At 45.0% G+C, this 26,653-nt stretch overlaps 1 protein-coding gene across 1 annotated transcript in view; it reads right to left on the bottom strand.

Moving 5' to 3' along the window:
• Nucleotides 1-678: 678 nt before the first annotated feature.
• The window catches only part of LOC139230480 (NACHT, LRR and PYD domains-containing protein 3-like), a 41,804-nt gene continuing 15,829 nt past the window's right edge, over nucleotides 679-26,653 (bottom strand). The window contains exons 2-11 of the mRNA XM_070862302.1: nucleotides 23,310-23,481; nucleotides 23,139-23,204; nucleotides 9,093-10,830; nucleotides 7,058-7,144; nucleotides 6,077-6,247; nucleotides 5,768-5,938; nucleotides 1,750-1,920; nucleotides 1,309-1,479; nucleotides 926-1,093; nucleotides 679-766 (exon numbers count right to left, since the gene is read on the bottom strand). Of these exons, the coding sequence (XP_070718403.1) occupies nucleotides 679-766; nucleotides 926-1,093; nucleotides 1,309-1,479; nucleotides 1,750-1,920; nucleotides 5,768-5,938; nucleotides 6,077-6,247; nucleotides 7,058-7,144; nucleotides 9,093-10,830; nucleotides 23,139-23,204; nucleotides 23,310-23,415 (2,937 nt within the window). The 5' untranslated portion in view covers nucleotides 23,416-23,481. The remainder of the gene's footprint in view (nucleotides 767-925; nucleotides 1,094-1,308; nucleotides 1,480-1,749; nucleotides 1,921-5,767; nucleotides 5,939-6,076; nucleotides 6,248-7,057; nucleotides 7,145-9,092; nucleotides 10,831-23,138; nucleotides 23,205-23,309; nucleotides 23,482-26,653) is intronic.

Raw genomic sequence — 26,653 nt, 5'->3', positions numbered from 1 at the left:
TATACAGGGAAATGTTCACACAATGAGAGCAGTGATGGTCATACAGTGAAATGTTCAGACAATGAGAGCAGTGATGGTCACCCAGTGAAATGTTCACACAATGAGAGCAGAGATGGTCATACAGTGAAATGTTCACACACGGAGAGCAGAAATGGTCATACAGTGGAATGTTCATACAATGAGAGCAATGATGGTCATACTGTGAAATGTTCACACCATGAGAGCAGTGATTGACATCGGGTGAAATGTTCACAGAATAAGAACAATAATGGTCAAACAGTGAAATGATCACACAATGACAGCAGTGATGGTCATACATTGAAATGTTCATACATTGAGAGCAGTGATGATCATACAGTGAAATATTAACACAATGAGAGCAATGATGGTCATACAGTGAAGCGTTCACACAATGATAGCAGTGATGGTCATGCAGTGAAATGATCACACAATGACAGCAGTGAATATCATACATTGAAATGTTCACACATTGAGGGCAGTGATGGTCATACAGTGACATGATCATACAATGAGAGCAATGATAGCCATACAGTGAAATGTTCAGACAATGAGAGCAGTTATGTTAATACAGTGAAATGTTCACACAATGGGAGCAGTGATGGTCATACAGTTAAATTTTCACACAATCTGAGCAGTGCAGGTCATGCAGTGAAATGGTCACACATACACACTCAATCCGGGCCTGTATCCCCGCAGCGACTCCAGGGGTCTCTTTCCGACTGAACTGAACCGATTCATCCCGAGCCTGAAACAGATTAACGATTAAACAGTGATAAACAGATTGATTAGCCGTGTAAATAACAGTGGTTAATATTTCAATAATAATTAGACCCATATTTCTCTAAAAGAGACTGAATCCCATTTATATTTACTTATTATATTCACCATTAACACAAACACTCACGCGATCCACTCCAGACTCCGACAGGTCAGTATGAGACGGCGGAGAGCGGGGACAGATCGGTCTGTGAAGGAGTTCAATCCCAGGTTCAGAACCGTCAGTGAGGGGATTGTACTGAGAGCTGAGGCGAGATCCTCGGCACAAGAATCTGTGAGACCGACAGCCTGCAGCCTAGGGATCAGAGAGTGAAATAACTGGAATCAGTAAATCCCCAGTGTTTATTAATGATATTAATAAACACTGAACATTATTATTAGTAACACTACCACATATACAAATTAGAGTGCTCTGTGTTTATTAATAATACTATTACTGACACTAATAATAATTTTCAGTGTCAGGCATCCGAAAACTATTAACACAATCTCACGCAGTCTGGTACTCACCGCAGTTGCTGTATTTTACAGGCCGGGTCACTCAGAGCCGCAGACAGCAGTTTCACTCCTGAATCTCCCAGTTCATTATTACCCAGGTCCAGAACCGTCAGTGAGCGGTTTGTACTGAGAGCGGAGGCGAGATCCTCGGCACAAGAATCCGTGAGACCGACAGCCCATAGCCTGGGGATCAGAGAGATAAATAACAGGAATCAGAGTAAATCCTCAGTGTGTATTAATAACACTATTACTGATACTAATAATAATATTTAGGGTTTATTCATAACAATATTACTGATATTAATAAACACTGAGCATTATTATTAGTGACACTATTACTGACACTAATAATAATCAGTGTTTATTAATAACACCATTACTGACACTAATAATAATGTTCAGTGCCATACATCCAGTGAATATAAAGACAATGTCACACAATCTGGTACTTACCGCAGTTCCTGTATTTCACAGTGTGGGTCCCTCAGAGCCACAGACAACAGTTTCACTCCTGAATCTCCCAGTTTATTGTGATCCAGGTCCAGAACCGTATGTGAGTGGCTTGTACTGAGAGCGGAGGCGAGATCCTCGGCACTGGAATCTGTGAGACCGACAGCACACAGCCTGCGGATCAGGGAGTGAAATAACAGACATCAGTGTATATCCCGGCTGTTCTGCTGAAGACAGGTGCACCTGAACTAGCCGCACCTCCAGCCAAGCTGTTCCATTACAGCTACAACGCTGGCATCTGCCCAGGCAATGTGGAAAACCGCCAAGGTATGTCTTGTCCACAAAAGGCAGGAAAAGTCAAATCCGATCAATTGCTGCCCTATCAGCCTACTATCAATCATCTGCAAAGTAATGGAAGGCTTTATCGCCTGTGCTGTCAACCGGCATTTACTCACCAATAACCTGCTGACTGATGCTCAGTTTAGGTTCCACCAGAACCACTCAGCTCCAGACCTCAGTACAGCCTTGGTCGTAACATGGACAAGAGTGCAGAATTCTGGAGTTGAGTTGATAGTAACTGCCCTCGACATCAAGGCAGCATTTGACCGAGTGTGGCATCAAGGAGCCCGAGTAAAACAATGGGAATAAGGGGAAACTGTCCTTTGGCTGGATTCATTCCTAGCACAAAGGAAGATGATTGTTGTCATTGGAGTTCAATCGTCACAGCTCCAGTACATTGCCTCAGGGCTGTGTCGGAGGCCCAACACGGATCAGTTGCCTCATCAATGACCTTGCCTCGTTCATAATGTCAACAGTGGGGATGTACTTTGTTGATTGCACAGTGTTCAATTCCATTCTCAACTGCTCAGATAATGGAACATTCCAGGCCCGGATACAGCAAGACCTTAATGACATTCAGGCTTGGGAAGAGAAGTGGTAAGTAACATTCTTAGCACACAATTACCAGACAATTACCATCTCTCCCAAGCAAGAGTCTAGCGAATTCGCCTTAATATTCAACGACTTTAATATCGTAAAATCCCCCATTAACATCCTGGGGGTCACCATTGAATGGAACCATTACTGGACAATCTACATAAATACTCTGACGACAACAGCGGGTCAGAGTCTGGGGATTCTGCAGCGAGTGTGTCAGCTCCTACTCCCCAAAGCCTTTCCATCATCTACAAGGCAGTACAGGGCAGTATGATGGAATGCTCTTTATTCGCCTGGATGAGTACATCTCCAACAACACTCAAGGAGCTCGACACCATCCAGGACAAAGCAGCCCGCTTGATCGCCACCACAGCTTAAACGTTCACTCCTTCCATCACCAATGTACCGTAGCTGCACTGGGTCCCATCTACCATCGCCACAAATCCTTTGGCAATACCTCCGAAACCCGTGAACTCTCCCACCTAGAAGGACAAGGGCAACAGACGCAGAGGAACACCATCACCTCCACGTTCCCCTCCAAGGGGACCTCATAGAAACGTTTAAAATTCTGACGGGGTTAGGCAGGTTAGATGCAGGAAGAATGTTCCCAATGTTGGGGAAGTCCAGAACTTGAGGTCACAGTCTAAGGATAAGGGGTAAGCCATTTAGGACCGAGATGCGGAGGAACTTCTTCACCCAGAGAGTGGTGAACCTGTGGAATTCTCTACCACAGAAAGTTGTTGAGGCCAATTCACTAAATATATTCAAACAGGAGTTAGATGAGGTCCTTATTACTAGGGGGATCAAGGGGTATGGCGAGAAAGCAGGAATGGGGTACTGAAGTTGAATGTTCAGCCATGAACTCATTGAATGGCGGTGCAGGCTAGAAGGGCCGAATGGCCTACTCCTGCACCTATTTTCTATGTTTCTATGTTTCTATGTAAGTTACACACAATCCTGACTTGGAAATATATTGCCATTCCAGTGGTTCAAGGCGGTGGCTCAGAATCATTTCTCAAGGGCAATTAGGGATAGGCCATAAATGCTGGCCTTGCCAGTCGCTCCCACATCCCGGGACGAATAAAAAAAATAAACACTTTATTATCAGTAATAGTTGTATTAATAAACAGTACCAGGAGGTCCAAGCGATAATAAGCTGCAAGCGCAAGGTATTTCTGAACTTGAAACAGCAACCCAACTCGAGAGCAAGAAAGCAGTTCTGCAGTCCGAGGTCCATGAAAAAACCTGCGACCTAAAGAACAGCTTGTGGGTGGAGAAAGCACAGGAGATCCAGCAGCTGGTTGACAACCACGATGTGCGAAGATTCGTTAGCATAGTCAAGACCACCTACGGCCCAAGGACACGGGGCACCATCCCACTGCTGGTCAAGAACGGGGAGGTACTCATCAGGAACTGAAAGGCAGTCAGTGCCCACTGGAAGGAGCACTTCGAAGATCTCCTTTACCGAGACTTTGTCTTCGACAGGAATGCCCTCGACCCATTCCCGCAGCATGCTACCCGCCAACATCTCAGCACAACCCCAGTCCTCCGTGAGGAAGAAAAGGCCATCCGGCAGCTGAAGAACAATAAGGCACCAGGAGCAGATGGAATTCCCGCCGAAGCATTAAAACATGGGCGGAGAGGCGCCATTGGCATGAATACATGACCTAATTTCCCTTATCTGGAAAGGTGACAGCATGCCAGGAGATCTGAGAACCGCCGTTATCGTGACCATCTTTAAGAATGGCGACAAGTCCGACTCCTAAAAGTGTAGAAAAATTGCCCTGCAGGGAATTTCATTGCAAGAATCCTCCTCAATCGTTTTCTCCCCGTGGCTGAAGAGCCCCTCTCAGTGTCGCAATGCGGATCCTGCCAAATAAGGGTAATAATGGACATGATCTTCATTGCTTGGCAATTACAAGAGAAATGCAAGGAACAGCACTAACCATTGTACACGGCCTTCTTTGACCTCACAAATGCCTTCGACACTGTCAACCCTTAGAGATTTTGGAACGTCTTCCTCCATTTCGGCTGCCCTGAAAAGTTTATCATCCTCCGCCTGCTCCACGATGACATGCAAGCCGTGATCCTAAACAGTGGATCCACCACAGACCCAATTCACGTTCGGACTGGGGTGAAGCAAGGCTGTGTCATCGCACCAACACTCTTCTCGATCTTCCTTCCTGCAATGCTTCCTCTTACCCACAGCAAGTTCCCTGCTAGAGTGGAGATAATTTACAGAACAAACGGGAATCTGTTCAAATTTGGCCGCCTCCAGTCCAGACCCAAAGTTGTCCCATCCTCTGTCATTGAAGTACAGTACGCAGGTGACGCTTGCTTCTGTGCACACTCGGAGGCCGAACTCTAAGCCTTCTTTAATACTTTCAGGGAGGCGTACGAGAGCATGTGCTTTACACTATACATTCGAAAGGCAAAGCTCCTCTCCACACACCACTGCTCCCCAGTCATCAAAATCCACGATGTTGCTGTATCCAGTGTGCCCTGCTTTTTCTTCATCACATAGAGAGTGAATCGAATTGGTTGAAGACTGGTTTCTGCGATGGTGGGGACCTAAGGAGGAGGACGATATGAGTCATTCACATGGTATTACTTGCTGAAGGTTGTTACAAAAGCTTCAGCCTTGTCTTTTGCACCCACGTGCAGGGCCCTGCCATTTTGAGGATGGGATATTCACGGAGCCTCTACCTCCCGTTTATTGTTGAATTGTCTTCCCCCATTCACGATTGGAAGTGCCAGGACCTCACAGCATTGATCTCATGAGTTGATCGTGGGATTTCTTTACTCTGTCCATAGCATGCTGCATTCGCTGCTTTGCATGCATGTAGTCCTGTGTTGCAGCTTCCCCAGGTAGGCACCTCATTTTAGGTGTGCCTGATGCTGCTTCTGGGATGCACTTCCGCACTCCTCATTGAACCAGCATTGGTCCACTGGCTTGATGTTAACGGCAGTGAGGGATGGGCCGAGACATGCGGGTACTGATTCTGGTGGAATGCATTCCTGCTGCTGTTTACCTCATGGATGCCCAGTTTTGAGCTGCTCGATCAGATTTAAATCTGGTACTTACACAAGTTTCTCTATTTTACAGTCCGGATCCCTCATAGCCACAGACAGCAGTTTCACTCCTGAATCTCCCAATTCATTATTACCGAGGTCCAGAACCGTCAGTGAGCGGCTTGGACTGAGAGCGGAGGCGAGATCCTCGGCACCAGAACCTGTGAGACCAACAGCCTGCAGCCTGGGGATCAGAGAGAGAAATAACTGGAATCAGAGTAATCATACATTTTATTAACAACACTATTACTGATACAATAATAATGTTCAGTGTCAGACATCCAGTGTTTATTAACACAATCTCAGACAGTCTGTTACTTACCGCAGTTCCTGTATTTTACAGTCCGGGTCACTCAGAGCCGCAGACAGATGTTTCACTCCTGAATCTCCCAGTTTATTGAAACTCAGGTCCAGAACCGTTAGTGAGCGGTTTATACTGAGAGCGGAGGCGAGATCTTTGGCGCAAGAATCTGTGAGACCCACAGCAAACAGCCTGGGAATCAGAGAGAGTAATAGCAGGAATCGGAGTAAATCCCCAGTGTTTATTAATAACACTATTACTGATACGAATAATTCAGTTGTCTTTACTAATAAGACTATTACTGACACTAATAACAATGTTCAGTGTTTATTAATAAGACTATTACTGAGACTAATAATAAAGTTCAGTCTTTATTAATAAGACTATTACTTATACTAACAATAATATTCAGTGTTTATTAATAACACTATTACTGATACTAATAATAATGTTCAATGTTTATCAATAACACTATTACTGATATTAATAAACACTGAACATTATTATTAGTAAAACTATTACTGAGGTTGAGCGTCGAAAATCGGGATTTCCGTGAAACAGAATTTTCCAGAACCCGGTTGGTGGCAGGGTCGTCCCGAATCGGTAAAATGTTCAGGAAACCGGACCCGCCGAACCTGGGGCCCCGCCGCGGCCCTTACCTCGGTCCCTCCTCACCGGCTCGCCGAAACAGCTCCACGGCGGCGGGGTCCTGCCTGGCCAAACCTGGACGGACTGGCGACACGAACAGTTCCTTGGAGAGCAGCTCTCCACCCTCTCGCCGTCCACCACTTTCTGACCTTCCGAAGTCTGGAAATACCCGAACATGGACTCGGGTGTTTCCGGATTTTGGACATCAGGAACACGTTCCGAAGTCCGGAAAAACACGAAACCAGGCTCGGACTCGGTCTCGAGGTTGCCGGATTTGGGACGTTCAACTGTAATAATGTTCCATGGCAGACATCCAGTTATTATAAACACAATCTCACGCAGTCTGGTACTTACCGCAGTTCCTGTATTTTACAGTCAGGGTCCCTCAGAGGCGCAGACAGCAGTTTAACTCCTGAATCGCCCAGTTCATTGCCACTCAGTCTAAACACACACAGACAGTGAGAAACAAACTGAACCAAACCCCGGATTTGAGAAATTTTTTATCTCAGATATTGCAGCAATCACTGAATGTACTTCAGGAATTTAATAATCCGGGTTTCCTATCACTGACCATGAATCTCACTCTCTCCAACTCTCTATGAATTCAAGGGCTGTTATTAAATGTATTAATTAAACAAAGTGCTGTCGGTGTGAAGCCTTACAATGTCCCTCACTCCAGTCTCATTCCCTGATGATCAGAATTTCCCTCCTGGAACTCAGTTACCGGACCCATCAAGTTTGGGAAAGTTTGTTTCATTTGTAAAGCTCCTTAAATAAGTTTTATAGGAATGGGGCGATTTTCCCAGAATTAAATGATAAAGTGATGATTCCGTGTGCTTTATACTCTGTGCATTATATTAATCAGTATAATATCTCGGGGTGAGTTATATTGTGAAATGGCGCAAACTGTTGCTGTATAATCCAGCCCCAGGATTTTATGTTCCAGGAGAGTTTAGGCTGTCCCGTTACAAGGTTTAAAATTCACTGTACTCGAAGTTAATAGAAGACGGGTCTCGCTCACTCTATTCCCTAATAAACTGGCTTCACATGTATTCCAGGTTTAACTGGCTCGAATGTTTTTGGGGAATTTTCGGAAGTTCTCTCCCCGAGCGGGGCCTCACACAATGGGGAATTCGAGGGTACATTTCCCCCGGTTTAACCTGGAGCTGCCCGCTGTGTGCGAGACCCCACCGCTGGCCCGTATGTGTCTGTACCACGGGGAAAATATCCCATACCACGATAGATTGGCCAGTGTATCTGTACCCCGAGGCTAATACCCCACACCACTCTAGATTGACCGGTGTGCGTCTGTACTCCGGGAATATTACCCCACACCACGCTAGATTGGCCGGTCTGTGTCTGTACACCGGGGATAATACCCCACACCACACTAGATTGGTCAATGTGTCTTTGTAACCCGTGATAATAGCCCACACCACGCCAGATTGGGCGGTGTGTGTCTGTACCCCGGGGATAATACCCCACATCACGCTCGATTGGGCATGTGCGTGTCTGCACCCTGGGGATAATCCCCAACGCCACGCTAGATTGGCCATGTGTGTGTCTGTACCCTGGGGATAATAACACACACCACGCTAGATTGGCCGGTGTGTGTCTGTACCCCGGGGATAATACCCCACATCACGCTAGATTGGCCATGTGTATGTCTGTACCGTGGGGATAATACCCGATGCCACGCTAGATTGGCCATGTGTGTGTCTGTACCCTGGGGATAATACCCCACACCACGCTAGATTGGGCATGTGTGTGTCTGTACCCCGGGGATAATACCCCACACCACGCTAGATTGGAACCCTTTTACCGGCAGGTTGAAGAACATTAATAGAATTCTTGTCCTAATGTTCAGGACTGTAAATAATTCTACGTTTTACAGATGCAAGAATTCTCGATTCCCCAATATTCCTAATCCAGGAAACGTCCCCCTCCAGAAGTCAGACTTTGCGCGGCATTGGAGCAAATATCTCAGTTAGTGATTTAAACTAGCGTTTAGTTCCGTTTTCCAGTTGAAACGCTGGTCCTGGAAAACATTAAATTAATTTTATCTTTAATGCCGGATTATATTATGTTTACATTGCGCTGTCCAGTTGTAATACATATTATTTATTTTAATTAGATTGTCAGATACTCATTGACCTGTATTTGCTGATCCGATAAGTCTGTAAAATCTCTTCTTGTCCACAAGGAAACGTTCTGGATTCTCCAGCCCTTAGGGAATTACTAACCGATCTTCTAATTATTGGTAATGTTTGTGTTGAATCTGCTTCTCTCTGGTTTAACTGAACTGTTTCTTTACCTTCGTTAATGAGCAACAACATAATCGTGACTGTTCGACAATTCACCTAACAGTTAGAGACAAATAAACAGTTACCTCAACACCTGGCATTTGTGCAGTATGGGTCCAAGCCTCTGGAGTCCTTCATACTGAATGTTGCAGTAGTCTACATCGAAGTGTTTAAATGTATCACAGAGTGCAACAACATGAGACAGGACTGCACAGTCAATCGGGGTCAATGTTATTCTACTAAATGTAAGTGTTTCCACAGATCCAACTGTGAGCTGAGCCAGTGTTGTATTCTGTGACTCAAACAAATAGTGGAAAGTGTTCAGGAGGTTCCTTTGACCAGTTTCACTCTGTATGTTCCCAATCTGTTCTTGAACCTTTTCCTTCACCCAGTCAATCACTCGGCAGATCGTTTGATGAAGAAATTTACCCAGAAACTCCTCCAGGGGTGCAGCTGTATGTGGGGTGGAGAGACCAGCAACAAAACGGAGAAATATCTCAAATCGCCCATCTTCCTTGCTGTGGGCTGCACGGAGGAGTTTAAGGATGTCCCCGGGATCGGGAGTGAGGAATTGTGTGAGTGCGGCTACAAACTCTTGGATGGTAAGGTGCGGGAAAGTGTACACCACGCTCCGGGCAGAATCCACTCTCTCCAAAAGTTCCATCATGAATCCAGACAGGAACGGGGAAGGTTGCAGATTGTACTGGATCAAATCTCCATTTCTGAACACAATCTTCTTCTCGGAGACTCCTCTGAAGGCCATCTCACCGAGCTTCAGTAACACATCACGGGGGCTTTCAATCTCTCGCCCGTGGTTTTTCAGAATGTTATAGATATAGTAGGAATATAGTTGGGTGATGGTCTTGGGAGCTCGCTGATGTTTCCTGTCTCTTTGTGTAAAGAAGGGACCCAGTGACAGACTGAGGATAAAGCAGTATGAAGGGTTGTAGCACATTGTGTATAGAATCTCGTTCTCCTCCACGTGTTTGAAAACAGCTGCTGCCACCGCCTGATCTTCAAAAAACTTGTTGAAATATTCCTTCCGTTCTTCACCAACAAATCCCAAGATTTCAGCCCAGACACTGATCTCAGCCTTTTCCAATAAATATAATGCAGTGGGGCGACTGGTCATTAGCACTGAACATCCTGGGAGCAGCTTGTGCTGTATTAAATTGTACACAATGTCAGACACTTCACACCAGTCTTCAGGATCTGCGCACCTGTACTGAGGTTCTGTATTTCTTCGATTGTCAGCAAAATCGATCGTGTCCTTGAATTCATCCAAACCATCGAATATAAACAGCAATCCCTCTGGGTTCCTCCAGAGCTCTCTTAGAATATTCCCAAAGTAAGGATACTGATCCAGTATCAGATTCCTCAGGTTTATTCTACAGTTAATAGCGTTTAAATCGCGGAATTTAAAGCTGAAAACAAATTGAATGTGTTGGTATATTTTCCCAGTTGCCCAGTCATGAACAATCTTTTGTACCAGTGTTGTCTTTCCAATCCCCGCGACTCCGCTCACTGCTGCTGAACTCCCAGAATTAGATTTGTTACGGGAAAAACTGCTCTGGAACAGTTGATCAGTTCGGATTTTCTCCAGTTCTCTCCGGAGATGTTTCTTTGTCCATTCTTCATGGTCTCGGCCTCTTGCCAGCAGTTCATGTTCCACAAATGTCCGATCTCGCACAGTAGAAATGACCGTTAGCTCAGCATATCGATTAACCAGCTGGAAACCCCTAACCTTCTCCTTTATTAAGATAGTATTCACGCTCAGTGTTTCAGTTTGTACCAGGAGTGTTTTCCTGTGTTTCTGTTGAACATCTTCAAATAGAACAGGCAGGAAGTGGTTTCAATATGCGTTATATTGATTTGAAAACATATTGTTTAGATCACATTAGTATTCACTAGAATCTTGCAAGATTTAATTCACAGCTTGAATAGACGTGTGTGTTAAAATTATATCTCAGTTAATGGAAACCTCACTAGAAAGTAAAAAATGCCCGAGAAATATTCACTTAACATGCAGATTTCTATGAAGGTGATATTTTCCTTCTGGTGGGTAATACTATTCTGTCTGCCCGGTATTATAGACATCACATTATAATCCACACATGATCCTGGTTATACGGTAGTTGAGGTTCTAGTGGGTCAATCTTTGAAACCATTCGTGCTGCTTATCTGCTGCAGAAATAGGAAATATGACATTGGATATCAGTTGTAGATGAACAGCCTGTGAATGGTCAGGAGTGCTACTGTTTCCAGATCAGACCTTGGTTTGTTATCTGGGCTAGTGTGTGCACTGGATGAGAGATAGACTGCGAATGGTCAGGAGCCCACTGTTATCAGCTCAGGCCTTGGGCAGGTTATCTGGGTTAATGTGCACACCGGAATAGAGAGGCACTGTGAATTAATAGAATACCTTATTATATCAGGCCTTGGACAGGTTATTTGCGGTAGTGTGCTCTGGATGTGGGACACACTGAATGGTCAGAGGTCTCACTATTAGACCAAGCCTTGAGCAGCGGATCTTGTGTATCGTGTTCAGAGAGATGGACAGTTGTCAATATACATAATACCCATTGTTATTATATTTGGATTCAGCAGGGTATCTGGATTAGTGTGTGCACTTGGTGCGGGGCAGACTGTGAATGTACAGAATATCCACTGTTACAGTATTGGGACTTGAGCAGTGTATCTGTGAGATCTGTTGATAGACCTACTACCCTGGACCCTCCGTAATTGTGAGCTCATTCTTAACTCTGCTGCAAACTCCGTAAAATTAAGCTCATACATAACTGCGCTGCTCATATCCTGACGCGCACCATGTCCCGTTCACCCATCACCCCTATATCAGCTCCCGTTCCGGTAATGCCACAATTAAATCATTCTCAGCCTAGTGTCCCAAAATCTCGAAGGCCTCGACCACTCCCTATCTCTGTAACCTCCTCCAGCCCAAGAAACCACAGAGATGTCTGCGCCCCTTCATATTCTGGCCTCTTGCGCATCCACGATTTTCACCATTCGACCTTTGGTGGCCGTGTCACCAGCTTCAGCACTCAGCTCTGGAAGTCCCTCCCCAAACCTCTCCTTACTGAGAGAGAGCACACTGTGAATTGACAGGAGATACATTGCTGCTGTTCCAGGACTGGGGCAGATTATTGGGGTATTGTGTGCACTGAGAGAGGGACAAACTCTGAATAAACAGGAGATACATTGCTGCTGTTGCAGGACTGAGGCAGATTATCTGGGGTATTGTTTGCACTGAGAGAGAGTGCACTGTAAATAGACCGGAGATAAATCGATGCTGTTTCAGGAAATTGGTAGATTACCTGGGGTATTGTGTGCACTGAGAGAGGGACAGACTGTGAATAGACAGGAGATAAATTGCTGCTGTTTCAGAATTAGGGCAGATTATCTGGGATATTGTTTGTCCTGAGCGAGGAGCAGAGAGTGCAGAGAAACGGGACAAATTGCTGCTGTACCAGAATTGGGTCAGATTTTCTGGGATACTGTATGCACTGAGTGAGGGGCAGACTGTAAATAGACACGAGATATATTGCTGCTGTTCCAGAATTGGGTCAGATTTTCTGGGGTATTGTGTGCACTGAGAGAGCTGCAGACTGTGCAGAGACAGAAGATAAATTGCTACTGTTCCAGGACTAGGACAGATTATCTGGGTAATTGTGTGCACTGAAAGAGAATCACACTGTGAATAGGCAGGTGATGAATTGCTGCTCATTCAAGACTAGGCAGGTTACCTGGGATTTTACGTGCACTGAGAGAGGATCACGTTGTGTATAGATGGGAGATAAATTAATGATTTTTCAGGACTGGGCAGTTTACCTGCACTGAGAGAGGATCACACTGTGAATAGACAGGCGATAAGTTGCTGCTTTTCAGGACTGGGGAGGTTACCTGGGATATTGCGTGCACTGGAAGAGCTTCACGCTGTGAATAGACGAGAGATACATTGCTGCTGTTCCACGTATGGGGTTGATTATTTGGGGTATAGTCTGCACTGGGAGAGGGCCAGACTGTGAATAGACAGGAGGTAAATTGCTGGTGTTCCAGGATTCGGGCACATTATCTGGGGAATTGTGTGCACTGAGAGAGTGAAATACTGTGCAGAGACAGGAGATAAATTGCTGCTATTACAGGACTGGGGCAGATTATCTGGGTAATTGTGTGCACTGAGAGAAGGACATATTATGCAGAGACAGGAGGTAAATTGCTGCTGTTTCAGGACTGGGGCAGGTTATCTGGGGTATTGTTTGCACTGAGAGAGGGGCAAACTGTGAGTAGAAAGGAGATAAATTGCTACTGTTTCGGGACTGTGGCAGATTAACTGGGGTATTGTGTGCACTGAGAGATAGCACACTGTGAAGAGACAGGAAATATATTGCTGCTGTTCCAGGACTGTGCAAATTATCTGGGGTATTGTGTGCACCGAGAGAGGATCATGCTGTGAATAGACAGGAGATATATTGCTGCTGTTTCAGGACTTGGGCACGGTATCTAGAGTTTGGTGTGCACTGAGAGAGGGACAGACTGTGCATAAACACGAGATATATTGCTGTTACTTCAGGACTGGGGCAGGTTATCTGGGAGATTATGAGCACTGAGAGAGGCGCAGATTATGAAAAGACAGTTGGTAAATTGCTCCTGTTCCAGGACTGGGGCAGATTATCTGGGGTATTTTGTGCACTGAGATAGGAACAGACTGCGCATGGACAGGAGATACAATATTGCTGTTCCAAGAATGAGGCAGATTACCTGGGTTACAGTGTGCACTGAGAGAGAGCGCACTGTGCATAGACAGGCGGTAAATTGCTATTGTTCCACGATTCGGTCCGATTATCTGGGGTATTTTGTGCACCGAGAGAGGGACAGACTGTGAATAGACAGGAGTTAAATTGCTGCTGTTCAAGGATTCGGCCAGATTATCTGGGGTATTATGTGCACTGAGAGATAGTGCACTGTGAATAGACCGGAGATAAATTGCTGCTGTTCCAGGAAATTGGCAGATTTGCTGGGGTATTGTGTGCACTGAGAGAGGGACAGACTGTGAATAGACAGGAGATAAATTGCTGCTGTTTCAGGATTCGGACAGATTATCTGGGTTGTTGTTTGCAACGAGAGAGGGGCACACTGTGAATAGACAGGAGATACATTGTGCTACTGTTTCAGGACTGGGTAGATTACCTGGGGTATTGTGTGCACTGAGAGAGGGGCAGACTGTGAATAGACAGGAGATAAATTGCTGCTGTTTCAGGATTCGGACAGATTATCTGGGTTGTTGTTTGCAACGAGAGAGGGGCACACTGTGAATAGACAGGAGATACATTGCTGCTGATTCAGAATTGGGGCAGATTATCTGGGGTATTGTGTGCACTGAGCGAGGAGCAGACTGTACAGAGACAGGGCATAAATTGCTGCCGTTACATAACTGGGTCAGATTTTCTGGGGTATTTTGTGCACTGAGCGGAGGGCAGACTGTGAACAGACAGGAGATACTTTGCTGTTGTTTCAAGACTGGGGCAGATTATCTGGCGTATTGTCTGCACTGAGAGAAGGGCAGACTGTACAGAGAGAGGAGATAAATGGCTACTGTTCCAGGACTAGTGCAGATTATCTGTGGTATTGTGCGCACTGAGATAGGATCACATTGTGAATAGACAGGAGATAAATTGCTGCTGATACAGGACTGGGGCAGATTTTCTGGGATTGAACCAGCACTTCTGTAGTCACATGATCACTCGTCAAGGTTACTGTCATTCTGATGTACAAAGGGGAAAGAGAAAGATGATTTAAGGTATCAGGAGTTGAAATTGAGGGAACGGTGAGGGGATTTGATATATTTTCTTTGTGCAAGAGACTTCGCTACTGAAACGTTTTAATGGACTTCACAACTTTTATGCAGGAAGGAGGCTCAGAATAAGGAAAATAATTAATTAATGGGAAAAAACTTAAGTCAGAAGAAAGGAAGTGAGAATAATGCTTCTACCCAAAGATTTATAGTGTGGGCGGACCCGGGACGGACACTAAAGCGACAATGTTACTGGGGTCCAGTGAGAATGGAACATTGTTCTGCGAATATACTGATAGGAGCGGTAGGAGAGTTCACTTCTAACAGGGAAAGTGTTATTTGGGCCCAATGGCCTTTGCTTGTCCATAATCATTCTCCAGCTATTTGTGTTTCAGAATTTGAGAACAATTTTTCGTAGTTTTACATATACACCCATTGAATGTGTTTTTATAACAGTCCTGAAATATCATCGATTAGAATCAGAAATAGAACTACTCCCACTTCGCTCAATGTAATGTTAGAGCAAAAACATGCACCGTTCATTTGAACCGTTCTATCTTTCATTGTCGTCTTAGATTCCTATGGTGAAACTTTGGGAAATTACAACTGTGTTTCCATTCGTCATTAGATTGGGTCTAAAAAGGACTCCTGAATTAAATAACTATTCTGTGAGTAGAATGCGGTTCTTCATTTCACTGTCGTTAGGAAGCTAGCCAATAAATTCCCAGTCACGCTGAACACTGCCTTTTCCTCACAAACCTCCACGGATTAATGTTCAACTGTATGAACATCTGTACACTTTCTCCATCCGATCGAACACTTTCTAACTTCTTGTACCGTGCTGTGAAATGATGATATTTTAATGGTTTGCATTGCACCTCCTAATTCCCTATAATTTACAGTGAGACAGATTTCAAGAGATGCAGGTAAAACTTAACGTTTGGTTGAAGGCATTTGATTTAAAGTGTATCTGATTCCTGCCAGGTGTGTATAGGCTTTCACAGTGTATCAGATTCCTGTCATGTATATATAATGGCTTTCCGTGTATCAGGAACCTTCCAGGTGTGTATGGGGTATCACAGTGTATCAGGATCCTGCCAGCTGTTTATGGGGTTTCAGTGTATCAGGAACCTGTCAGATGTGTATGGGGTTTCAAAGTGTGTGAGGATCCTGCCAGGTGTGTATCAGATTTCAGTGTATTAGCAACCTGCCAGGTGTGTATTTTGTTTCAGTATGTCAGGATTCTGCCAGGTGTATATGGGGTTTCAGGGTGCCAGGCGCCTGCCTGGTGTGTATGTGGTTTCAGTTTATCAGGATCCTGCTGGTGTGTATGTGGTTTCAGCGTATCAAGATCTAGCCAGGTGTATATGGTGTTTCACAGTGTATCAGGAACCTGCCAGGCGTGTATGGGGTTTCAGTGTATCAGCATCCGGCCAGGTGTGTATGGGGTTTCAGTGTATCAGGACTCAGCCAGGTGTGTATGGGGTTTCACAGTGTATCAGGATCTTGCCAGGTGTTTATGGGGTTTCAGTTTATAAGGATCCTGCCAGGTGTGTATCGGAGTTCAGTGTATCAGCAACCTGCCAGGTGTGTATTTTGTTTCAGTACGTCTGGACCCAGCCAGGTATATATGGGGTTTCAGGGTGGCAAGAGCCTGCCTGGTGTGTATGTGTTTTCAGCGTATCAGGATCCAGCCAGGTGTATATGATGTTGCACAGTGTTTCAGGATCCTGCCTGGTGTGTATGGGGTTTCAGCGTATCAGCATCCGGCCAGGTGTGTTTGGTGCTTCAGTGTATCAGCATCCGGCCTGGTGTGTATGGCGTTTCAGTGTATCAGTCTCCTGCCAGGTGTGTTTAGTGTTTCACATTATATCAGGATCCTTCCAGCTGTGTATTGGGTTTCACAGTGTAAAAGTTTACTGCCTGGTGTGTAAAGGATTTCACAGATTATCATGATTCTGCCAGTTGTTTATGCGGTTAGACAGTATATTAGGATCCTGCCAGGTGTGCGTTGGCTTTCAAAGTGTATCAGGATCCTGCCAGGTATCTATGGGGTTTCAGTGCATCAGGATCCTGCCAGTTGTGTATGGGTTTTCAGTGTATCAGGAATCTTCCAGATGTGTATGGTGTATCAGTGTGTATCAAGATGCTGCCAGGTGTGTATTGGGTTTCATCGTATCAGGAACTGCCCTGTGTGTATGGGGTTCGTCGGTAACAGGACCCTCCCAGGTGTGCATGCGATTTCAGTGTATCAGGATCCTACCAAGTGTATGGGGTTTAACAGTGTATCAGGATCCTGCCTGTTATGTATGAGGTTTCACAGTGTGCCAGGATCCTGTCAGGTGTGCATGGACTTTCAGAGTGTATCAGGGCTCTGCCAGGTATATATGGGGTTTCAGTGTAGCAGGATCTTGCCAGTTGTGTCTGTGTTGTCAGTGTATCAGGACCCGGCAGTTGTGTATTGGGGTTCCAGAGTGTATCAGGATGCTGCAATGTATGCATTGGTTTTCATTTCATTCGGACCTGCCCGGTGTGTATGGGCTTCAGCATATCAGGATCCAGCCAGGTGTATATTGGGTTCCACAGTGTATCAGGACTCTGCCAGGCGTGTATGGGGTTTCAGAGTATCAGGATCCTTTCGGCTGTGTATGGAATTTCAGAGCGTATCAGGATCCTGTCAGCTGCGTATCAGGTTTAATTGCAGCAGGATCCTACCAGGTGTGTATGGGGTTGCACCGTGTATCAGGATCCTGCTAGATGTGTATGGGATTTCACAGTGTATCAGGATCCTGCCAGATGTGTATGGGGTTTCACTGAATATCAGGAATCTGCCATGTGTGTATGCATTTGATAGTATATGAGGATCCTGCCAGGTGTTCATGGGCTTTCACAGTGCATCAGGATCCTGCCGGGTGTATATGTGGTTTCAGTGTATCAGGACCCTGCCAGTTGTGTGTTGGCTTTCAGTTTATCAGCATCCTGCCAGGTGTGTATGGGGTTCAACAGTGTATCAGGATCCTGTCTGTTGTGGATGGGGTTTCAAAGTGTATCAGGGTCCTACCAGGTGTACATGGGGTTTCACAGTGTATCAGGATACTGCCAGGTGTAGATGGGGTTTCCTAGTCTATCAGGATCCTGCCAGTTAAGCATAGGGTTTCCGAATATCAGGACCCTGCCAGGAGTGTATGGGTCTTTAGGGTATCAGGATCCTACCTGCTGTGTATGTGGTTTCAGATATCAGAAACCTGCCTGGTGTGTATGGAGTTTCAGTGTATCAGGATCCAGCCAGTTGTATATTGGGTTTCACAGTGTATCAGGATCCTGCCAGGTGTGTATGGGGTTTCAGTTTGTCCTGATCCAGCCAAGTATATATGGAATTTCGTAGTGCATCAGGATCCAGCCAGGCGTGTATGGGGTTTCAGTGTATCAGGACTCTCCCAGGTGTGTATGGGGTTTCACAGTGTATCAGGATCCTGGCAGGTCTGTATGGACTTTCAATGTATCAGGATCCTGCCAGGTGTGTATGGGGTTTCAGAGTATCAGGATCCCGTCAGCTGTGTATGGGGTTTCAGAGTGTATAAGGATCCTGCCAGGTGTGTATCAGGTTTAAGTGCATCATGCTCCTACCAGGTGTGTATAGGGTTTCACAGTGTATCAGGATCCTGCCAGGTGTGTATGTGGTTTCACAGTGTATCAGGACCCTGCCTGCTGTGTATGAGGTTTCACAGTGTATCAGGATCCTACCTGGTGTGTATGGGGTTTCACAGTTTATCAGGATTCTGCCAGCTGTGTAAGGTGTTTCAGTGTATAAGGATCCTGCCATTGTGTATCGGATTTCAGTGTATCAGGATGCTGCCAGGTGTGCATGGGGATTCACATTGTAACAGGATCCTGCCAGGTGTGTATGGGGTATCAGTGTATCAGGACCCTGCCAGGTGTGTATGGGGTTTCAGTGTATCAGAATCCTGCCAGGTATGTATGGGGTTTCCCCGACAAGTAGGATGCTGACAGGTGTGTATTGGGTTTGATTGTATCAGGACCTGCCTGGTGTGGATCAGTTTTCTCTGTATCAGGAAAAGACAGGAAGGAGATGAGTAAAAGTGGAAGGCAGAGAAACCCAAGGCAAAAAACAAAAAGGGCCACTGTACAGCAAAATTCTAAACGGTCAAAGTGTAATAAAAAGGCAAGCCTGAAAGCTCGGTGCCTCAATGCGAGGAGTATTCGGAACCCAGGAGAGGGCTCTGAGCTCGTTAGAGTTTGTGAGAGCTCAGATGAACAGTACCCCAAAAAAGAATGCAACAGGCAGGAGACAACAGAGCGGAGTAACACTGTAGTAAGTGTAAACCACAATGTGATAGGAAGGGACAATATGCATGAATATAAAGGGGCTGCAGGAGGAGTCAAAACTAAAAATCATGGTAGAAAAACTAGTATTAAAACACACTACCTAAACGCACGCAGCATTCGAAACAAAGTAAATGAGTTGACGGCACAAATCATTACAAATGGGTATGATATACTGGCCATTACAGAAATGTGGTTGCAGGGTAGCCAAGACTGGGAATTAAATATACAATTCGGAAAGATAGACAACAAGGGAAAGGAGGTGGGGTAGCTCTGTTAATAAAGGATGATATCAGGGCAGTTGTGAGAGAGGATATTGGCTCAAATGAACAAAATGTCGAAACATTGTGGGTGGAGATGAGAAATAGTAAGGGAAAAAAGTCACTGGTGGGCGTAGTTTATAGGCCCCCAAATAATAACTTCACGGTGGGGCTGACAATAATCAAGGGAATAATGGGTGCATGTGAAAAAGGAACGGCAGTAATCATGGGGGATTTTAACCTACATATCGATTGGTCAAATCAAATCATACGGGGTAGCCTTGAGGAGGAATTCCTGGAGTACATACGGGATTGTTTCTTAGAACAATATGTTACAGAACCTACAAGGGAGCAAGCTGTCTTAGATCTGGTCCTGTGTAATGAGACAGGAATAATAAACGATCTCCTAGTAAAACATCCTCTCGGAATGAGTGATCACAGTATGGTTGAATTTGTAATACAGATTGAGGGTGAGGAAGTAATGTCTCAAGTGAGCGTACTATGCTTAAACAAAGGGGACTAGAGTGGGATGAGGGCAGAGTTGGCTAAAGTAGACTGGGAACACAGACTAAACGGTGGCACAATTGAGGAACAGTAGAGGACTTTTAAGGAGCTCAACAAAAATATATTCCAGTGAAAAAGAAGGGTGGTAAGAGAAGGGATAACCAGCCATTGATACCAAGGAAATAAAGGAGAGTATCAAATTAAAAATCAATGCTTATAAGGTGGACAAGGTTAGTGGGAAACTAGAAGATTGGGAAAAGTTTAAACGACAGCAAAGAATGACTAAGAAAGCAATAAAGAAAGAAAAGATAGATTATGAAAGTAAATTTGCGCAAAACATAGAAAAAGATAGTAAAAGCTTTTACCGATACATAAAATGGAAAAGAGTGACTAAAGTAAATGTTGGTCCCTTAGAAGATGAGAAGGGGGATTTAATAATGGGAAATGTGGAAATGGCTGAGACCTTAAACAATTATTTTGCTTCGGTCTTCACAGTGGAAGACACAAAAACCATGCCAAAAATTTCTGGTCACGGGAATGTGGGAAGGGAGGTCCTTGAGATAATCACTGTCACTAGTGGGGTAGTGCTGGAGAGGCTAATGGGACTCAAGGTAGACCAGTCCCCCGGTCCTTATGAAATGCATTCCAGCGTATTAAAAGAGATGGCGGAAGTTATAGCAGATGCATTCGTCATAATCTACCAAAGGTTTCTGGACTCTAGGGTGGTACCAGCGGATTGGAAAGCAGCTAATGTAACGCCTCTGTTTAAAAAAGGGGACAGACAAAAGGCAGGAAACTATAGGCCGGTTAGTTTAACATCTGTAGTGGGGAAAATGCTTGAATCTATCATTAAGGAAGAAATAGCGGGACATCTCGATAGGAATAGTACAATCAAGCAGATGCAACATGGATTCATGAAGGGGAAATCATGTTTAACTAATTTACTGGAATTCTTTGAGAATATAACGAACATGGTGGAAAGAGGTGTACCGATGGATGTGGTGCATTTAGATTTCCAAAAAGCATTCGATAAGGTGCCACACAAAAGGTTACTGCAGAAGATAAAGGTACGCGGAGTCAGAGGAAATAGATTAGCATGGATCGAGAATTGGCTGGCTAACAGAAAGCAGAGGGTCGGGATAAATGGGTCCTTTTCGGGTTGAAAATCGGTGGTTACTGGTGTGCCACAGGATTCGGTGCTGGGACCACAACAGTTTACAATATACATAGATGACCTGGAAGAGGGCTCCTGCCAGATATGTCTGGGGTTTCACAGATTATCAGGATTCTGCCAAGTGTGTATTCGGTTTGACAGTGTATCAGGATTCTGCCAGGTGTGATGGGCTTGCACAGTCTATCAAGAATCTGCCAGGTGTGTATTGAGTTTCTCTGTATCAGGACCGTATCAGGTGCGTATGGGGTTTCAGTGTATCAGGAACCTGCCAGGTGTGTATGGGGTTTTACAGTGTATCAGGATCCTGCCAGGTGTCTATGGGATTTCATAGTGTATCAGGATCTTGCCAGGTATGCATGGGGTTTCACAGCGTATCAAGATTCTGCCAGATGTGTGCGGGGTTTCACAGTATCTCAACATCCTGACAGGTGTGTATGCGGTTTGAAAGTGTATCAGGATCCTGCCAAGTGTGCATGGGATTTCACAGTGTATCATGAGCCTGTCAGGTGTCTATGGGGTTTCAGTGTATCAGGATCCTGCCAGTTGTGTATGGGGTTTCAGAGTTTATCAGGATGCTGCCAGGTGTGCATTGGGTTTCATTTTATCAGGACATGCCCGGTGTTTATGGGGTTTCTCTGTATCAGAACCCTACCAGGCGTATATGGGGTTTGAGTGTATCAGGAACCTGCCAAGTGTGTATCGGGTTTCACTGTGTATCATGAGCCTGTCAGGTGTGTGTTGGGTTTTACAGTGTAACAGGCTCCTGCTAGGTGTGTATAGGGTGTCACAGTGTATCAGGATCCCGCCAGATATGTATGGGGTTTCAGTGTATCAGGATCCTGCCAGAGGTGTATGGGGTTTCAGAGTGTATCAGGATGCTGCCAGCTGTGAATTGGGTTTAATGTTATGAGGACCTGCCCGATGTGTATGGGGTTTCACTGTGTATCAATGATCCTGCCAGGTGTGTGTTGGATTTTACAGTGTAACAGGCTCCTGCTAGGTGTGTATAGGGTGTCACAGTGTATCAGGATCCCGCCAGATATGTATGGGGTTTCAGTGTATCAGGACCCTGCCAGAGGTGCATGGGGTTTCAGAGTGTATCAGGATGCTGCCAGCTGTGCATTGGGTTTTATTTTATCAGGATCTGCCCGATGTGTATGGGGTTTCTCTGTATCAGGACCCTACCAGGTGTGTATGAGGTTTCTGTTTATCAGGATCCTGCCAGGTGTGTATGATAGTTAAAAGTGCATCAGGATCCTGTCTGTTGTGTATGGGGTTTCACATTGTATCAGGATGGTGCCAGGTGTGTATTTGGTTTCAAAGCGTATCAGGATCCTTCCAGTTGTACATGGGGTTGCACAGTGCATCAGGATCGTGCCAGGTGTCGATGGGGTTTCCCAGTGTATCAGGATCTTGCCAGTTATGTATGAGGTTTTAGTGTATAAGGATCCTGCCAGTTGTGTCTGGGCTTTCAGTGTAAAGGACTCTGCAAGTTGTGTATTGGGGTTTCAGAGTGTATCAGGATGCTGCCAAGTATGTATTGGGTTTCATTGTATTATGACCTGCCCGGTGTGTGTGGGGTTTCTCTGCACCAGGACCCTTCCAGGTGTGTATGGGGTTTCAATGTATCAGGATCCTGCCAGTTGTGTATGGGTTTTCAAAGTATATCAGGATCCTGTCACTTGTACACTGGGTTTCAGAGTGTATCAGGATGCTGCCAGGTGTGTATCAGGTTTAAGTATATCAGATCCTACCAGGTGTGTCTGGGGTTTCTCAATGTATCAGGATCCTGCTAGATGTGCATGGGATTTCACAGTGTGTCAGGATCCTGCCAGGTGTGTATGGGGATTCACAGTTTATTAGGATCCTGCCAGGCGTTTATGGTGTTTCACAGTGTATTAATCACGAATCGATAAGAGGTTGAATCCTCGATTCCTAGCCGTTGCACTTCTGATTCCCACCTGCAGGCAACGTCTAAACAGATGGCTAGAATCAAACTTTCGGATGCTCAGGTGAAATAAATCTCGACATCATCACTTACCTTCCAGGTGAGTGGGTACTTCGGATAAACCTCGTCCGTAATTCATGTAATCAGATGGATCAAGACCTGTTTAAATCAATTAACATTCCTGTAATCAGATCTGTGTGATATTATATTAAAATCTGCAGTGTTTGAATCTCAAATTTATTGCTCTGTGTGATTTTACTGTACCTAGTTCCTGTATTTCTTTCAGTATTTTGTTAAACTTCGGCAACGAGTGGCACATTTTCACGCAGGATTGCCACATCACCCTTCGGGCCTTAGAGCCTTTCTCCATGACCAGATTGAGGAGAAGTTCGGAACTGTCCGCCCGGTTTCCCTTCTCCGCGAGCTCAGTCACATTCTGTAAAGAATAATAATGAATATATTGAGGAGCGGAGTGAAAGACAAACACTGAGAATGAGAAAGAAAGTATCTGCTCAATGATGGGATCTCCCAGTTGTTTTGAGAACAGAAAGCAGTCACTAGCCCAGATGCTGATCCATCCTGAACATGAGACTAAAAGCCGACACATCCCTCGGTCCTGGAGCTTACATCCTACGGTTCTCAAAAAAAGGTGGCTGCAGAGGTAGTGGATGCATTAGTTTTCATCCTTCTCAATTCGCTAGATTCTAGAAATGTGCAAGTGGATTGGAAGGTAACCAATGTATCACTGATATTCAGGAAAGGAGGGAGAGAGAAAACAGGGAACTACAGACCAGTTAACCTGACTTCAGTCGTCGGGCAAATTCTGGAATCTAGGCACTTCGATAAACTTAGCAAGATTGGGCAGAGTCAACATATTTTTATGAAAGGGAAATGGTGCTTGACACATTTATTGAAGTTTTTTCAGGACGTAGTATAATTGTATTTCGAAAAGGCATTCTATAAGATGCCACATAAAACGTTATTACACAAGATAAGGTCTCTTGGGATTGGAAGTAATGTATTTTTTTAAACCTTGGGCGTTGGTGTAAATTAAGAGCCGTGATTTAAAATTAAAAATAGAGATGTCATACTTCTAAGCTAAAAAACCTCATTAATGAAATAAAATATACATATATATTGTTTTAAGTTTTTACGTTATTTTTTGCTAAATATTTCATAGCGTATAAAATAGAGGCTAAGGACAGATTGGTCAACAGCTGCTGAGTATGTTATAAAGTTAATTTATGCTCGATAGTTCCGAGTCGATTAACTAGAGGGATGACAGGGCAGCTCATTCCCGTGGAGTGCACATCCTGTGCGATTTGGGAACTCCTGCATGCTTCGTGTAGCCTGGACGACCACGTATGTGGGACGCATCACCAAATGCAACAACTTGAGATCCGCATTTCGGAGCTTGAGCGCGGCTGGCATCACTGCGGTGCATCCACGAGACTGAGAATTTCGTGGATTGCAGGTTTCTAGAGATGGTCACCCCGCAGTTAAAGAGCGTGTAGGCAGAGATAGAGGGGGTGAACAACAGACAGAACAGGAGGACGAGGCAGGTAGTGCAGGAGTGCCCCGAGTCCATCTCGCTCTCCATCCAATATTCTGTTCTGAGTACTGGTGAAGGTGATGGTGCCTCTGGGGAGTGCAGCGAGAATCATGTCTACAGCTTCAAGAGTGGCTCATCTGCACAGGGTGGGGAGGAAGAAGAATGCAAGAGCTATAATGGTAGGGGATTCAATAGTCAGGGGAGCAGACAGGCCTTTCTGCGGCTTCAGACTTGACTCTAAGGTGGTATGTTGCCTTCTTGGTGCCAGGGTCAAGGATATCACCTGCAATAGAGTGTGAATAGCCAGAGGTCGTGGACGATATCGGTACCAATGACAGAGGTAGAAAGAGGGGTGCGGTTCTTCAGGCATGTTTGAGAGAGATAGGAGAGAGATTAAAAAGCAGGATCTCAAAGGTAGTAATCTCAGGATTACTGATAATGTGACGTGCTAGTTAGTACAGACTTAAGCGGACAGAGAAGCAGAATGCGTGGCTGGAGAGATAGTGCAGGTCGGAGGGTTTAAGATTCCTGAGGCATTGGAAACGATTCTGGGGGAGGTGGGGCACGTACAAGTTGCACTTCAACAGAGCCGGGTGCAGAATCCTCACGGGTGGTTTTGCTAGTGCTGATGGGGAGGGTTTAAAGTAGCTTGGCAGTGGGATAGAAACTGGAGAATTGAATCAGTGGGGAGAGAAGCAAAGCTAGAATTGGTCAGCACAAAGGAAGGCATTTAATTTGGAAGACAGAGGAAAAAAGGGCTAGAAAATAGACAACAGGGGAGTTCGGCATAACTAAATGGTATATACTTCATTTTTAGGGCTATAGGGAATAAGGCAGAAGAGCTGAGAGCACAGACAGACATTGGGAGTAGGACATTATATATATTACTAAGACGACTGAAAGAAGGGCATGTATGACAGCTCAACATTCCCGGTTACAAGGTTTTCAGATGGGATCGACGGTGGCTATCGTTTTAATTCAAGTAAAAAATTACATCTGTAAGGATGGATATGATATGTCAAAGTGATAATCAAATGAGATCATATGGGTTTTTGAAGTACAAAAATGGGGCGACCACACTATGAGACATGTACTATAGACGCCCACACAGTCAAAAGGAGATAGAATAACAAATATGTGGGCATTTACTGCGAAGTGCAAAACGTATAAAGCTGTAATAGTAGGGGATTTCAACTATCCAATATTAATTGTAAAAGGGCAGTATGAAACATAGAAACATAGAAACATAGAACATTGGTGCAGGAGTAGGCAATTCGGCAATTCGAGCCTGCACCAACATTCAATAAGATCATGGCTGATCATTCACCTCAACAACCCTTTCCAGCTTTCTCTCCATACCCCTTGATTCCTTTAGCCATAAGGGCCATATCTAACTCCCTCTTGAATATATCCAATGAACTGGCATCAACAACTCTCTGCGGTAGGGGATTCCACAGGTTAACAACTCTCCGAGTGAAGAAGTTTCTCCTCATCTCAGTCCTAAATGGCTTACCCCTTATCCTTAGACTATGTCCCGTGGTTCTGGACATCCCCAACATCGGGAACATTCTTGCTGCATCCAACGTCAATTCCCGTCAGAATTTTACATGTGTCTATGAGATCCTCTCTCATTCTTCTAGACTCCAGTAGATACAAGCACATTCGATCCAGTGTCTCATATGTCAATCCTGCCATCTCGGGAATCAGTCTGGTGAACCTTCTCTGCATTCCCTCAATAGCAAGAACGTCCTTTCTCAGATTAGCAGACGAAAACTGAACACAATATTTCAGGTGAGGCCTCACTAAGGCCCTGTACAACTGTAGTAAGACTGCCCTGCTCCTATACGCAAATCTCCTAGCTACGGAGGCTAACATACCATTTGCCTTCTTTACAACCTGCTGAAATTGCATGCCAACTTTCAATGAATGATGTATCAAGACACCCAGGTCTCGCTGCACCTCCACTTTTCCTAATCTGCCGCCATTCAGATAATATTCTGGTTCGTGTTTTTCCCACCAAAGTGGATACCCTCACATTCATCCACATTATACTGTA

Source organism: Pristiophorus japonicus, chromosome 19, assembly GCF_044704955.1.
Source record: "Pristiophorus japonicus isolate sPriJap1 chromosome 19, sPriJap1.hap1, whole genome shotgun sequence".
Lineage (NCBI taxonomy): Eukaryota > Metazoa > Chordata > Chondrichthyes > Pristiophoridae > Pristiophorus > Pristiophorus japonicus.
This window is presented reverse-complemented; position numbering and strand designations above follow the sequence as displayed.